The sequence below is a fragment of the Equus quagga genome, chromosome 3, assembly GCF_021613505.1.
Source record: "Equus quagga isolate Etosha38 chromosome 3, UCLA_HA_Equagga_1.0, whole genome shotgun sequence".
Taxonomy (NCBI): Eukaryota; Metazoa; Chordata; class Mammalia; order Perissodactyla; family Equidae; genus Equus; species Equus quagga.
This window is the reverse complement of record NC_060269.1, coordinates 99762617-99777890: the sequence shown is the minus strand read 5'-3', so window position 1 is coordinate 99777890 and position 15274 is coordinate 99762617. Positions and strand designations below refer to the sequence as shown.

The window sequence follows — 15274 nt, the reverse complement described above, 5'->3', positions numbered from 1 at the left end:
ACTCTCTCTTCTGATCTACTAGTCTCTGTACTATTCATTTAGACACTTTCTTTTACTGTCTTGTATTATTAGTTATTATTTAAGTGGACATATTTTATTCCTACAAAGAAACTCTTAAAAATTGTCGTTTATTCTTCTTTATTGCTCCCTTAAAGCTTATCTTAGATCATCCATGTAATTGGGGCCCAATGCATTTTCTATTTTCTTTTGGCTACATTTTTCTATTTCCACATGCTATTATTGCTCAAAATAGCTTATCTCTAGTTGAAACAGCATCACCAGAGTTAGCCAAAAAAAAAAAAAGGGTCCCAGTTACATTTAAATTTCAGGTAAATAATTTTTTTAGTATTAGTATGTCCTATATATTGCATGGGACATACTTATACTAAAAATATTATTCATTGTTTATCTGAAATTCAAATGTAACTGGGCATCCTATATTTTACATGGAAACTCTAAATTGAAAGTTTATTTTACTTTAATTTTGCCCTCCAGATGAAAAAGGTAGATAAATTGGTAGATATCTTCCTTGAATATGTCAAATATTTGGATCTTGATGAATTATTTTATTCACTTAATTAACTAAGACTTCTTTTGGTGCCTGCTGTATCCTAAATTGAACTCTGATTCTGTCTTTGTCTGCTATTCTTTCTTGTTCTTTTTTGGGACAACACAGTCCCTTTGGTCTGTAGGTTCTATACTTTTGTCGTTTTTAGCTTTTACCCATCCTTGATCCAGTTGGCCAAGTCCTAGTCAATCTCTCTCTCTCTCTTAATCTTTCACCTTACTTTCTCCATTCTTATTTTTCCCAGCATCCCCTTCTTCCTTCCATCCCCGTAAGTGGGTTCTTTCTCATCTAACACAAATACCTCAAAAGTCTTCAACAGCCATAAAGAACTTGCCTTGATCTTGTAGTGCTCACATGTTCTAGCCTATCATTTTGCTATTGTATTTCTTGAAAAAATAGTCTGGACTTGCTATCTCAAACTTTTCACTCTCACTCATTTCTTGACTCGTTTCTGTCTTTTGAAGTTACTGAAGTCTGTCAAGAAATTACCGAAAATCTTCTTATTACAAAAAAAAATCAGTGGATTTTGCTCAGTCTTCATTCCTCATCGTCTTCTTTGCAACATTTGACCCTCTCAACTCTCTCCTACATATTACCATTTCCTCCTCCCTTGATGTTCAACATTCTCACTGTACTTCTCCTTTTACCCACACCCTCATGACATTTCCGTAGTCTTTTGTGGTATCTTCACTTCATTGTGGGTACTATAGATGTTTTACACTCTTTTCTTTCAGCACATGTTCCCTTTGTAGTTTTATTAAATCTTAGTACTCCAGTGATCAGCTCTTTGCAGCTGACTCCCATGTCAATATCTCCAAACTTGACATCTCTTCCAGATCCAGGTCTCCATATTCAGTAGACATCTCTCTGAGCATTTCCCCACTCATAATACTGATGATCTCCTTGAGGGGAGCAACAATACACTTGCAATATAAGGTTATAAACATCATGAGAAATGGAGATAATGTGCTATGAGAGTGCTGAAAGACAGAGAAGACTTCTGCGATTATGTTCTTGTTTGTCTTGCTCTTAAAGTTCTGGTTTAAGCATTTAAATACTGTGTATGAAATTTTGCATTGGAAATAAAGATCAAAGCCATCGAGGAGTGAAAATCACCTATAAGGAGTAAAGGACAAAAGCAGTGAGGTAAAAGTCTCCTGAATTAAGCTCAGAGGAGACAATGGTGTTGTGAAAGAGGGGGTAGCAGTGGTTATAGGTGAGATGTGGTCTGATGTTGGTTGTATTTTCAGATAAAGTCTTTGCCATAATGTTACTTGTGAGAAAAGAGGAATTAACAGTGAACTCAAGGTTTTCTGTTCTTAGGATCTGGAAGGATGAAATTGCTCTTAATAGAGATGGGCAAGATCATAGAGGGAGCAGGTTTAAGAGGGGTCAGGAGATAACTTCAAACATGTTAAATTTAAAATGCCCATGAGGATTCAAGTAGAGATATAGAGTAGTTTACTAAGAAGTAGTTTTGCTGTTACTGTTTTTAGTGCCATCAAGTGGATTCTGTGTTTCAGTAAAACTTTATCTACAAAAACAGAAGGTGAGCTGAATTTGGCAAATAGGATAGAGTTTGCTCAGTCGTGGATTAAACCGTTCATGGTAATTTTAGATAACTTCTAAGAAGTAATAGATAGATAGATAACTTTTAATAAGACAGAGTTATTTTTAAAGCAGTGTTGTCTCAGACTGAGCCAGGATTCTGGAGAAGTGACTCCGGGGCTGCCTTGAGGTGGGCAGGGGTGTTGAGAGAGAGAGGCTCAATGCCTCCTAACTATATAGGGCAGAATAGCTCAGTTTTAAATATTGGGGTTCTGGGTAAATTTCACTTGAAAAAGATGTTTCACTGATAATTAAAATTTTAAAACCATTGGATTATAGCAAGTGCTGACTTGAATCAGTGCAGTTTCAATTGTTTTTGTGGTCCCTTTCCATAGGCAAAGAAAAAAGGACCTCTGAAGCAAAAAATATAATTTTCACCCCAAAGTATCTGTTTCATAGATAACAAAAGGAGATATATTGGAGTAAAAGTTATATAAATTGGTATCTGTGATGATGAAATTATCAGCTAATTATCTAACACTCTACTTGGCATGTTTACATGTTCATACCTTTAATAGATAAGTCATGCTTTGTCTTAATGTTTAGTTTGTTCCTAATATGGATCCTGCCTGAAGTTTTATGGAGTTAAGCTTCATTGATATCAGCTTATATTGAATAGTAACAATGAAATAACACAAGTAATGTAGATGCCCTTCAGCGATATTTAAATAGAATTATTTATTAGCTGGAGTTTAAGTTTTAAGGGAGTGGGAAACTTTATGTATCAAGATATAAATACTGAAACATATAGATGCTGCCTAAAGTTTTTATACTGAAGCCCTTAGTGAAAGATGGTGTTTGGAGGTTAAATTTTCTGTACAATGATGCAAAGAATCATTTGAGGCTTAGAAAATAGTGATATTGGCATTTTAAGATGATATAAGCAAGAAAACACGTCTGTCATTTCATGTACATCTGTATAGTTTTCACCTCAACCTGAATCTCTGTAAGAAAATCAATAAATCTGCCAGTTGGGATTGTTTTCATGAGCTTACCTCTTTGGGGAACTCTAGTTCTAAGGAAGGATTCTGCTGATATTAAAGTGCTGTAAAATTATGGTAAATTTTTGCTGATTTTACAACAAAGAAATCTGTTACCTATTATGACCTCTAAACTTTAAATGGTTTCTGCCAAAAACATCCATATGCAGAAATCTCAAAAACAAAATGAGACATGATTAATCACCTCTCAGAAGCAGAGTCTGATAAAAGAATAATTATGCAATTCAGCTGTTTATAAGTTGAAACTAATGGATAAAAATATTTCAGGGAAAGGTCTAGAGTTTATGTTTTTATTGACTTATGTAAGCACTTTACCTTTTGAGCTCTATAAAAATATGAACTCTTTCTGGACAGAGATTCTTCTTTTATGTGTGTGATCTTCTTTTATGATTAGATCACCCATGTCAAGAGAATTCCTAGAATAGTAAAGGATATTGTTAATGTGTTTGGTGTGAGGTAGAACTCTTGCCTTCAAAAGACAGGAGGAATTTATCTTTCCATATTTATTTGCAAGGTATTCTCAACTAACTCTTCTCTTAGCACATAACATACTCATTAGCCCTGGACCCAAGAGGAAGTCCAGGATCATGGTGTTGGCAGATTCAGTGTCTGTTGAGAAACCATTTCCTGGTTCATAGACAGCCTTCTCAGTGTGTCCTCCTATGGTGGAAGGGACAAGGAAGCTCTCTGGGGTCTTTTTATAAGGGCACTAATCCCATTCATGACGGTTCCACCCTCATGACATAATCACCTCCCAAAGGCCCCACCTCCAAATACCGTCACGTGTGATTTTCAACATATGAATCTTAGGGGAGCCCAAATATTCAGTCAATAGCACTCCATTTGTGTTGCTCAGTAATTAGTTGCAAGAGGGCATACCATTCCAGGTGAGGTAGGTCTTATCCCGCTGAAGGCATTTGCCTAGAGGAAGCAGTTGTGAGCTGATAGGAGCTAAAACTCAGAGCAGCTTTGGGATGAGTGCACTAGCCTTATCCACTATGCTAGCAAAAGAATTTTCCTGCGTATTAGAAGCAGAAAATAGGAACAGGAGTGAGCTGCTGTCAAAAAGTACAGCACTGACAACATGACAGCAATTCATGAGATAGAAGAAAATTTGAAAATTGACTTATGAGCTTGAGGCCATGCAACATAGGGATGGATATCCCACACACAACCCCACAGCCCATGACAACACATTCCAGTAGTGGATGCTCATGACGTTGACCTGGAGTCAACAGGAAAAAAGCTATATTTTATTAGGATATGCACTTGAAAAAACAGGCACTGTCAACATGTTTATAGTTTAATTTCTTAAATCACCAATCTCTAATTATTTAGAAAAGAAATAGCTCATTTGTGAAAGTACTGGATAAAGGAGTAGTTACCTCATAATTTTTAGAGGTCATGGACCATAGGGCCATAGAGTTGAAGCACAAGGAGCTTTGCACTGAAAAATAAGTACTTTTTGAACAACAGAGGTGTTTCAGAGTCTCAGGTTTTGAGACTTGGGATATTATTGTGTCTCATTTTACTCTCAGGAAGGTTGACAGGAAAGAAGGACTTTGTGGTTTGTTTCTGTTGAACAAATGGGTGATTGTAGGCTGAGCTCAAACTAGGTAACAGATTGCATCATACTCATTGTACTTTCAAGTGCCAGCCTCCTGGCCCCCTTACGTATTATTCCATGAACACTTCATCAGGTTTCACCCTCCAATGGTTACCTTCAGACTGTTTTATAGAAATTTAGCATAATCCCTATATAGACCATCAAGTATCAAAAGCTGCTTTTGATGTGCTTTTTCTCTAGAAAAATTTTAATGTTTTTTTTCTTCAGTACCATAATGCTACCTTTGACTGGGCGTTTCTGTCGACGAAGCAGTGTTTGAAATCTGGAGGCAAGCTCATGGGGAACAACTGTAAATTTGTTCCTGATATCACACTCATGTCTTTCATCCTCTTCTTGGGCACCTACACCTCTTCTATGGCTCTGAAAAAATTCAAAACTAGTCGTTATTTCCCAACCACAGTAAGTACCTGAGCTTTAAATAATTTTTATTGAATTTATACTATATCAACAATGATACAATTTTACAAATTGAAAAAGGAACTTATAATTTAACCTTTCCAATACAGTTTTGTGCATTTAAAAAATTGCTTTCCAGTCTTTGTCCATGTGCATATGTATTTTTGACATAATTGTAGTCCAGCTTTGAAAAACTTTCCAAAGATTTTGCTTACATAATTCTGTCATAATTTTTACTGTACTGAAAGGAAAAAGTGGGATGTATTCTAGTATCTAAAAATGAGTGAGTAAGAAAAAGACCTTTTAAATCCATAGTTTTTAAGTATATGAACAAAACCTCTTCATATTAATCAGGAATTTTGATGTAGAATTTCTTGTTCATTAGTTCTATGTGTGAGTAATTTAGTAGTTGAATTACGGGCTGTGGGAGTAAACTTAAACTGTGTTGTTACACAAGTATTGGTATAAGATATGAGTGTCATCGGAGCCAAACTTGCCTTCCCATAATGATGAATGCTATAGTACGGAAAAACAGATAATCGAGCTGGGTGGGGCAGACATCCTGTCTCCCATTAATATGCTTGGGTGAACTTAAAGTCAAAACTGTGGTTCATGGAGAGACTACAAGATAAGACCAACATTTGGTTAACGGCATTTTGTTTTTTTACCTGCAGAATGAAACTAAGATAATCCTTTGCTTTACAGTTCAGTTCTCAGTGTTTAGGATGTCAGTATTTCTTAGGTAATCTCAATTATACCTGATTTTTATCAATGAACTGCTCTACACAGCTGGAGTCTCATGAAATATCTCTCTTGTGTTTTGTGTAGAAGGAATGGAAAAACTTCAGAAGACATGAGATTCAATTGATGAAATTCCTTTTTTCGATTCCTAGGAAATGAAACTTAAAATTAATATATTCACTTTCACTTAGGAAATTTTTTTATTTTTCTGATTCTTCTTATAAAATTGAAAATAAAGGGAAAGGTTTATAATTGCCTTAGTCTGTTCTGCTATGGTAAAATACCATAGAGTAGGGGGCTTATAAACAACGGAAATTTATTTCTGACAGTCTGGAGGCTGGGCAGGCCAAGATCAGGCACCAGCATGTTGGGTGAGGGGCTTCTTCCTGGTTCATACCAGGACCTTTGCACTGTGTCCTCATGTGGTAGAGGAGCTAGGGATCTCTGTGGGGTCTCTTTTATAAAAACACCAATCCCATTCATGAAGTCTCCATCCTCATGGCCTAAGCTCCTTCTTAAGGCCCCACTTCCTAATACCATCGTCTTTGGGGTTAGGATTTCAACATATGGATTTTGGGGGAATACAGCATAGCATTAATGAATTGTCCCAAACTAGCTGACCCAAGGAATGACAGATTTCCACAGAGTGTAATGTAGAAAGAAGTGTTCAACTTAGTCTGCCTAAATACACATTGCAAACTGGTGGTCCACAGGCAGCCCCCAGCCATTCTTTGTTTAGCCCACAGTTTGTAAACCCACACACACACGCACACGCACACACACATACACTTGAGGCCTTAGGTGGAACCTGTACTTTGCAGGAAGTTGTTGTCCTCACAATTCTCTATTTTCTAAGACTTGAGTGCTTCACACATTCACATTAACTGCCTGTCCCTAAAGACATTCGAGCGTGTAACACCAGTTCACACCCGGGGAAATGTGCTTTACTTGATCTGCCTCCTCAAGGTATGAGTTTTGTGTAGAACAGATTCCTGGGTAAACATCTTTGAGGATGATTTCTTCTCTACTGAATTTTTTCCTTCTTCATTATTAATTCATTGAGGTTTTTTTTTTCGGCTCACACTTTAGGAATCATTACCCTTTTTATGCCAATTTAATCTGTCTGGTATTATTTAGGCATAGTAGGTGGAAAAGTAGAAAACTTGTGAAATACTTGTAAATCACAATTTGTAAAATAAACTTGTTTCAACCTTAAAATGGACAGAGACCATTTAAGTGTTTATGTAGACATCACCTATTCCTTCCAGCAATAATTCCCAACTTGATTATAGCTCTTCAGACTTAAAGAAATCTTCCTCTCATAGGAGCCCAAGCAGATAATTTCTCAGCCATTGATAAATGCTGCTGAGAAAGTCATGAGTGTGTGAAAATAAAATAATGATAGCATTCTAATTATAATTCCCGTTAGAAAGCTTCTCAGCATAGTTTAGAATTGTATACACCAAATCATAAAATAAACAGGGGAGAGAAAATATATGTGTTTTCCAAGGAACAATGCTTAAGTGTGTAGTCATTCAGACTGTTGTCTCCCCTTGCATCCTTATTCACTTCACATTTACAGCTGAATCATAACAATACACATAAATTCATACATACATACATGAATAATAACTTCTTTTATCTCTCTCATTTGCCAAAGTACGTTTTCATTTAAGCTGTCATTTAGAAGGATGGTCTCTATAGGTAGAAGCAGATAGGTTTATAGATTCTTATACTTACATATTATATTATATAATTAACACTTGTATGCTTAAACACGATAAATTAGACAATCCTTGATTGCTGTGACAATAATCAGGCCTATTACTAACTCCCTCACTCACACCAACAATTCACATGAAACCTCTAAAAACTCAAAATGTGAATACTGGATGATAGTGCCCTTGTCAAACAAAATTTTCTTTTTTTTGATAAGGAAGATTCGTCCTGAGCTAACATCTAATGCCAATCTTCCTCTTTTTGCTTGAGGAAGATTGTTGCTGAGCTAACATCTGTGCCAGTCTTCCTCTATTTTGTATGTAGGATGCTTCCATAACATGGCTTGATGAGCGGTGTGTAAGTCCACGCCTGGAAGCTGAACCCGGAAACCCCAGGCCGCTGAAGTGGAGTGAACAAACTTAACCACTATGCCACTTGGCCAGCCCAAAATATCCTGTTTTTTCGCCTTGCACAGTCATTTCTCTTTTGTATTTTCATTTCTAAACATTTGGATGAGTTGTTAGTCAATTAAGGCTGTAAGCTGCTGGATAGCAGTTATACTTCTATTTTATTCCTCACATCCATTAGCATGAGGTTGGCTGCAGACTAGATACCCAATACTTGTTGTCTAGTGCAAAGCAGTCCAGTAGAGATAAATGCTGCATTTTGTGGTAAGAGCACAGATGTTGGAACTCAGGAGCTGTAGATCCTAGTGCCAGCATTGCCATTAACTAACAGTGTGCCCTTTGATGGCTAACTGTGGACTTTAGTTACCGCCCTCATTAAGGGAGGGCTCAACCAGATGACAATTAACATCCTTTTAAGCTCTAGTGTTCTATAAGTTTAAAGAGAGTTTTCTGACTCCATCTCTTAAATAAATTCTCTATGTTAAACTATTGCTTATAGCAATGATCAGGACTTACAAATTTCCAAAAATTAATTATTATCTCCATCTTTATGCTAGGTCTGCTTTTGCAGTTGCTGCCAACCTCTCTCTGTGGATTATCCACAGTTGTCATATAGCAAATTCAAAATGTGGTTTTTCTTTCCACAATTTAACTTCCTCATCTGCCTGTATTCCTTCTGTCAGCTAATAATATCACATATCCTCTTAGCCACCCAAGATCAAAATCTTAGAATTACATTTGGTCTATCAGGCAGGGTCCCAGCAGGAAGCAAATGATATACTCAAATTAGGATGATTTGCGGGGTTCAATAAAGGTTTAGGGAAACCACAAAGGAGAGTGCAGTGTTCAGTGCTAGGAACAGTGGGGTTGTTACTATCCCAGACCCAAAGGAAAGGAGTGAATGCTGGAACCTAGAAGAAAAGAGAAGGATAGAGACAGCTGTCTCGAGAGGCACTGTGACCTTGGGTTGAAGGATGTAGCCAGCCTGAAGCAACCTCCCAGGGGTACAGCTCCAGGAATCAATTCTCTGATCTCACGCTCTTCCCTCTAATGGCCTGCCCAGGCTGCTCCAGGCTAAACCCAGCTGGAACCCAGAGAGCAAGGGAGCCTGCTGTAAACTACACAGGTCAGCCTGCTAAGGCAGAGAGCAAGGTGGAAAGGAGTGGAAGATGGATCTGGTGTGATAAAAGAGGAGATCCATCGCATTTGCCTCTCCAAGTTTTCTTTGTCATATTAAACTTGTCACAGTCCCCTTGATTATCCTGCTATAATCTCTCTCCCTCACACTTACGTTTCTGTTCTTCTAGTTCAGTCCGTTGTTACCTTTTCCTAGACCAGGTCAGTTTACTCACTCTTGGCCTCCCTTATGAAGCCACTAGCAATCCATCAGTATGAGCACTTAAGTTTGCCTTTGCTAGCCTATCAGGGATTTAATTTGTCTATCAGGCACTTCCAGAGAGCCCTAATACTCAGTGGAACATGGCTGGAGTACCAGTCCTCCACTGACTGTCTCCTTCGTGCTCTGCATTCTTTTTAGAGGGGTGCATTAATCTGTTATCCCACACAGTTACTGGTCTGTTACATTAGCCTCAAGTCGTTAGTCAAAGTCTTTCGGCATCAAAGCTTCCTATAGGAGCATCACAGCATCATCTGTGATCTTCTGTGGCAGATGGCTCAGGGCATTAACATAAAATGTTCTTCCAGAGTCCCATACTAGCAAGTGATGCCATCACTGTGTATGTGGTAGCAAAATGAAAGCAGAAGTGTAAAGATAAAACAGGATTGTGATTAGTAGAACTCATAAAGCTATAGAGCCCTCTCAATTAGACAAAATTATTGGTACTTTAATATAGTCAAATTTAGTGTGGCCGGCTGATGTATGTAATTGGCGTGAAAATACCTTTCTTAAGGAACTGTGTAATTTCCTGTTTTCCTCCTCTTAGAATAAGTAGCAATTCTAACCCTCATGTGAACTGAAGTGATGGTAGGATTCTTTTGAAATATGCCTCCTGGTTGTTATTGTCATTTAAATGAATAAAATCATTAAATTCCAGGTGACATAAACAGCTATGACACCTTCTACACTTTCTTCAGGTGACATTTGAGCAGAATGTTCTTTGAAATCCTTCATTAAAATACTCAGTATTCTATATCCTATAACTAATTAGTATATTCATTCAATGTTGAAAAAAATTTAATGTGACTCTTGTGTGCTTCATACAATACTAGATGATATGGATACAAAAATAAGTAATTCATGGGCCTGGTACATAGTAGGAACTTAAATATATATATATCTGTTGAATAAGTTAGATTTTGGAGTTTTCAAATTAGAATGACTCATTTCGATCCTTCTGCCCCATTCATGCTTATTACCTCCTATGGGATCACACTTTGGTGCCTTCTTTTGACCTAAGTAAGTTGATGGTGGTCTTTGAGGAACTGACCTAATGGATGAGAAAAAAGTGTAGGGTTTCAAGAAATTAGTGAAAACGTAATAAGCATTTTAGTCGCATGACGCATTTAGTTTTTATCCATGTAAAATGCAGTCTCAAATTCCATAATTAGCTGTATTTTTGGAGCCATGATTCTTGGTTGACATTTTGGCCTGTGAAAATTCTATTACAGTTGGATGTGTTTGGTTTATAAACAACTCTTTACAAGAATCAAATGATGTTCTCATTCTATTTTCTTTTTCCCTCAGAAACTTTCTTGATGAATGGTAAAAACTGTCATACTAAAACAAAGTAACGAACTGAAAATGAGTAAGAAATAATGGGCATGTATTCTATGTCCTATTCTAGTGTTAGTGACGCTGGGTGACATTTGGCTGATTCTTGCAGAAACCTCAGACCACATCACGCTATTGAAACTCATTCAGAAAGTGACTTCGCTGTCAGTGAAGGCAAATCAGATTTTCAAATTCTTGTGTTATTTTTGTACCAAGGAAAGTAGTTTTTTAAAGTCAAATTTGTTTTTAATCTGAAACTGATTTTCATATTTTTTTATGAAGAATGACAAAGGGTTATTTGATTACAAATACTATTCAATCTGTTAAACATTTAACAAATATTACAAATATTCAGTTCTTATGAACATATGAGAAAAAATACAGTCTGAATTGAGGCCCAAGAAAAATAAGGTTGTGAGCACTGCTTGGCCAAAGCATTTGGGAGAGCTTTCAATGGTGCCGTAGAGGCAGTTGATGAACAGAAGTAATTTTGACCATGGTAGTTTCTTGGTCCTAAGCACTTTCAGCTTACTTGTCCCTCATAGAAAAGTCCCCAGCATCAAAATCTGTGCATTAACACAAAATGTCCCTATTCCATTTCCAGGTTAACGTATTTATACATATGACTTCCTAATTCCTTTTATAATTTTTATTTTTGTATCTTAATATAAATTATAAATCCACCTTCCTTTTTAACCCCTGGTACACTTTATTATAATGGTTCTTTTAGGATATATCCAAGACCCTTTTAGAGGGTCAAGAAATTTCGATAATTGGGTCCTAATCATTGAATTTTAGTGTTAGGACTTTGGATACCAGCTAATCCAACATTGCCTCTTAATTTCTGCAGGCTGCTTGAATGCTCCCCAGAACAGGAACTTTGTATCTCCGAAGGCGTTCCTGATAGAAACACAAATCTGCCTTTCCACAGCCTCTGTCCTTGGGCTCTGCTCTGGCCCTCTGAAGCTACACAGAACAAGTTTGGTCTTTCTTTCCTTTGACAGACTTCATGTATTTGAAAACAGGTCTCCATAGAACTTCTTGAGGCTTACCCTCATTTTTTGTGTGATATGTTTTCTAGATTCCCATTACCCTGGATACTCTTCTCTAGATCAGCTCCAGATTTTCAGTTTCAACTTAGAATCTAGTGACCAGACAGGGACATAGTCTTTCTCTTGTGATTGTTCATTTGCTTCTGGTACACACTCTTTGGTTCTTTGTTGTACTGCTCAGTTTTGAGGCAGAATGGAGGAAGAAACCTTTGATTGCTAAAATGTCCTTAGCATCCCTACGGAACCACTTCATTAGGCCCCTGTCCCTCCATCCCATGCTTGGAAAAAAACTTTTTTTTTTTCTGGTAGATTTCCATTGGCAAGCTCTAAGCCCGGTTCAGATAAATTGCCCAATCTATTTCCTTTTTTTGCTCCCCAAATCTTTCTGACTCTGGAACTTAGGGCGTTAAAATCCTAGAGTCTGAATCAGACTTTCCTTTTATTTAATTCTAATTATAGTGGCTATTATTGATTTAAAGTATAGTGTATTATGATTGCTACACTGATATTAATTCTTGTTTCTTTTACAGTGCTTCATAGCATTGGCTACTAGGGGGGATTCAAATTTCAAAATTCTTATGGTATTTTGTGCCTTTTCATGATTGCCAGAAGGCACATATTTGTCTGGCATCCTTTTTTTTCCCTTCTAGAATAAATGCTTTTTTATACTGTTGTTTAGCACTTTCCAAGCACCACGATCATTAGAGGAATTGACATGGTGAATTAATATTTGTTGAGAACCCACAGAGTGCCTGCTGCTGCACTCATCTCTTTGTAACAGCTCCATCCGTGGAGAACTGCTCTGCAGGCTCATGGCCTTTCCCCCACTTAATTTAGGAGCAGCTGCGGTCCTTGCAAAGTGAAAACCAAATGTTCTCTGTGGCTTCAGGGGAACCAAATTCATTTTTCCCCCCTGTAAATTAACTAGCTTCTCACTGTTGGTGTCTCTATGATTATGACTGTCTTAATAATTAGTACAGTATCATCCTTCATGAAGAGTATGTTTATAGTAGATTTATTAGGTTGTTTTTGCCCAAGAACAAGAGAACAGCGTATGGTTATTTGAATTTCCCTTCCCATCCACTTAATTTTTTCTTTGCTTTGGCAGTTTAAATATTTCAGCTGGTTGCTTCTTACGAGATTCATTGAGATATTTTGTAATTAATTTTGCAGAGGACAGAAACATTTTTCTTCTCTTCATTTTTATAATTAAAAATTGATAAACAAAAATAAAAGAGCTTAAAACCAGTCTGATATAAAAGAGAGAACCTTAGTTGAAGCATGCTTTTCTTTTCCTCATTCATAAATGGAGGTAGGGATTATCATATGTTGAAGCATATCTGTGTACCATTAAAAAAACCGAACTTATTTTATGGCAAGCCCTTGATATATTTGAGTTATTTTAATTTTAATTTTTTTTTTGAGGAAGTTTAGCCCTGAGCTAACTGCTGCCAATCCTCCTCTTTTTGCTGAGGAAGATTGGCCCTAAGCTAACATCCGTGCCCATCTTCCTCTGCTTTATATGTAGGATGCCTACCACAGCATGGCGTGCCAAGTGGTGCCATGTCCGCACCAGGGATCTGAACTGGTGAACCCCGGGCCACCGAAGCGGAATGTGCTCACTTAACCACTGCGCCCCCAGGCCGGCCCCTATATATGAGTTATTTTAATTTGTATTTCTCTTAGAATGTGATAGTTTATGTTCCTAGGATATTGAAGTTTGAGCCTGGAGAGACAGACAGCGTTAGGTTGGACGGACACCCTCAAGTTATGGTGTTTGTCCAAGCTAGGTTTCAGGCCTCTGAATCCACAAGATTGGGTATGAAATCTTGTAGAAACAGTTTTTCTCATGAAAACTTTGGCACTTCTACTTCTAATCATTACCAGCAATAACTAGTAGGGAATTAGGAACTATGGGTCTCTAATTTGATTTCTTTATTTATATATTGACTTACGTAAGATAAAGCCATTTTAGAGTTTTGGAAAGAGGTTAAGCTTGATGGAAATGGAAGGTGAAATAAGCAAAAAAAATGATAGGCAATTCATATATGTCTCTTTTTCTAAATATGTTTGGAAATGTGAGATGGGCCTCAAAGAGAGCGATTTTTATTTCCTTACAGTCAGACTGAAAGCTCCTGTACACAGGGCTTAGAGTGCATCTCGTAGGCTGTGTGCACTCAGTGATTGCCATCTTTAGGGCAATTTCTAGTTCTATGTCAGTTTTGCATCGTTCAAATTAAAGTTTAATTTTAGGATAGGGTAAGACCTGAATAGCCTGCTAAAATAGCACCCCTACGTGCTTTCTCCAATTAGAGAGTTTAGAGTTGAATACAAAAGTGGCCTGGGAAAAATCAATTTCCTTGACTATAAAGTTTAAACTGGATCCAATATCTTAGAAATGAATGTCTTACAATAAACACTCTCCAGGAGTGATTTCTGCTGTAACTGAACTGTATTGTACAATTTAAGGAGAAGCAAAGGGAAATAGAAATGAGTATATTATACAGAACATGTCACCCTGGCTGTGATTTTTAATGAGGTTAAGCAGTATTATTAATAGAGTAGCGTTTTTTCCCATAAATTTTAAGAAAGGTAATCTGGAGGTTTATTAGTGTGTGTCTTTTTTAGCTACTTTGATGCCTGCAGTATAGTAGTGCCACACTTGACAAGAATACCATTGTCGAAGGATTCTTCCAAAGTTATATATGTATATAAATTTGGGAAACTTACAACTAAACTAAAATATATAAGCTACTTGTTTATATTAGTTATTAGTTTCCCATGCCTGCTTTATCAGATTACTATACAAATGATGGTTTAAAACAACAAAAATGTATTGTCGACATCCGGAGGTCAGAAGTCTGAAATGGTTCTCAGTGGACTAAAATCAAGTGTTGACAGGGCTGCATTCTTTCTGAAGACCTTGGGGGAGAATGTGTTTCCTTGCTTTTTCCAGCTTCTAGAAGCTGCCCACATTCTTTGGCTCATGGCCCCTTTCCTCCATCTTCAAAACCAGCAATGGCCAGTCTAGTCTTTCTCATGCTGCATCACTCTGACACTGACTCTCCTGCCTCCCTCTTTCATTCATAAGGACGCTAATGCTTACATTAGGCCCACCTGAATGATCCCGGATTATTTCCCTAATCTCAAAGTCTACTGATTAGCAACCTTAATTCTATCTGCAACCTTAATTCTCTCTAGCCACATAACATTACATAGTCATAGGTTCCAGGAATTAAGCCATGGACATCCTTAGGGGGGCGTTCTTCTGCCTACCACATTATCTGACCTGAATTTTAACAGGATTATTCTGGGTGATATGTTGGCAGTGTACAGGGGGCGAGTGTAGAAGCAGGGAGATGAGATAGGACAGTAATGCAGGAAATGAATGAGATAAAGTGGTGGCTTAGAGCACGGTGGTAAT

The 15274-nt window shown here is 37.3% G+C and overlaps 1 protein-coding gene across 3 annotated transcripts in view; it reads left to right on the top strand.

Annotated features, from left to right (window-relative positions):
* Window positions 1-15274, top strand: part of SLC4A4 (solute carrier family 4 member 4) — a 317849-nt gene that overhangs the window by 259581 nt on the left and 42994 nt on the right. For all 3 annotated transcript variants that reach the window (XM_046657378.1, XM_046657376.1, XM_046657377.1), the window contains exon 16: window positions 5012-5203. In XM_046657378.1, coding sequence (XP_046513334.1) covers window positions 5012-5203 — 192 coding nt within the window. The remainder of the gene's footprint in view (window positions 1-5011; window positions 5204-15274) is intronic.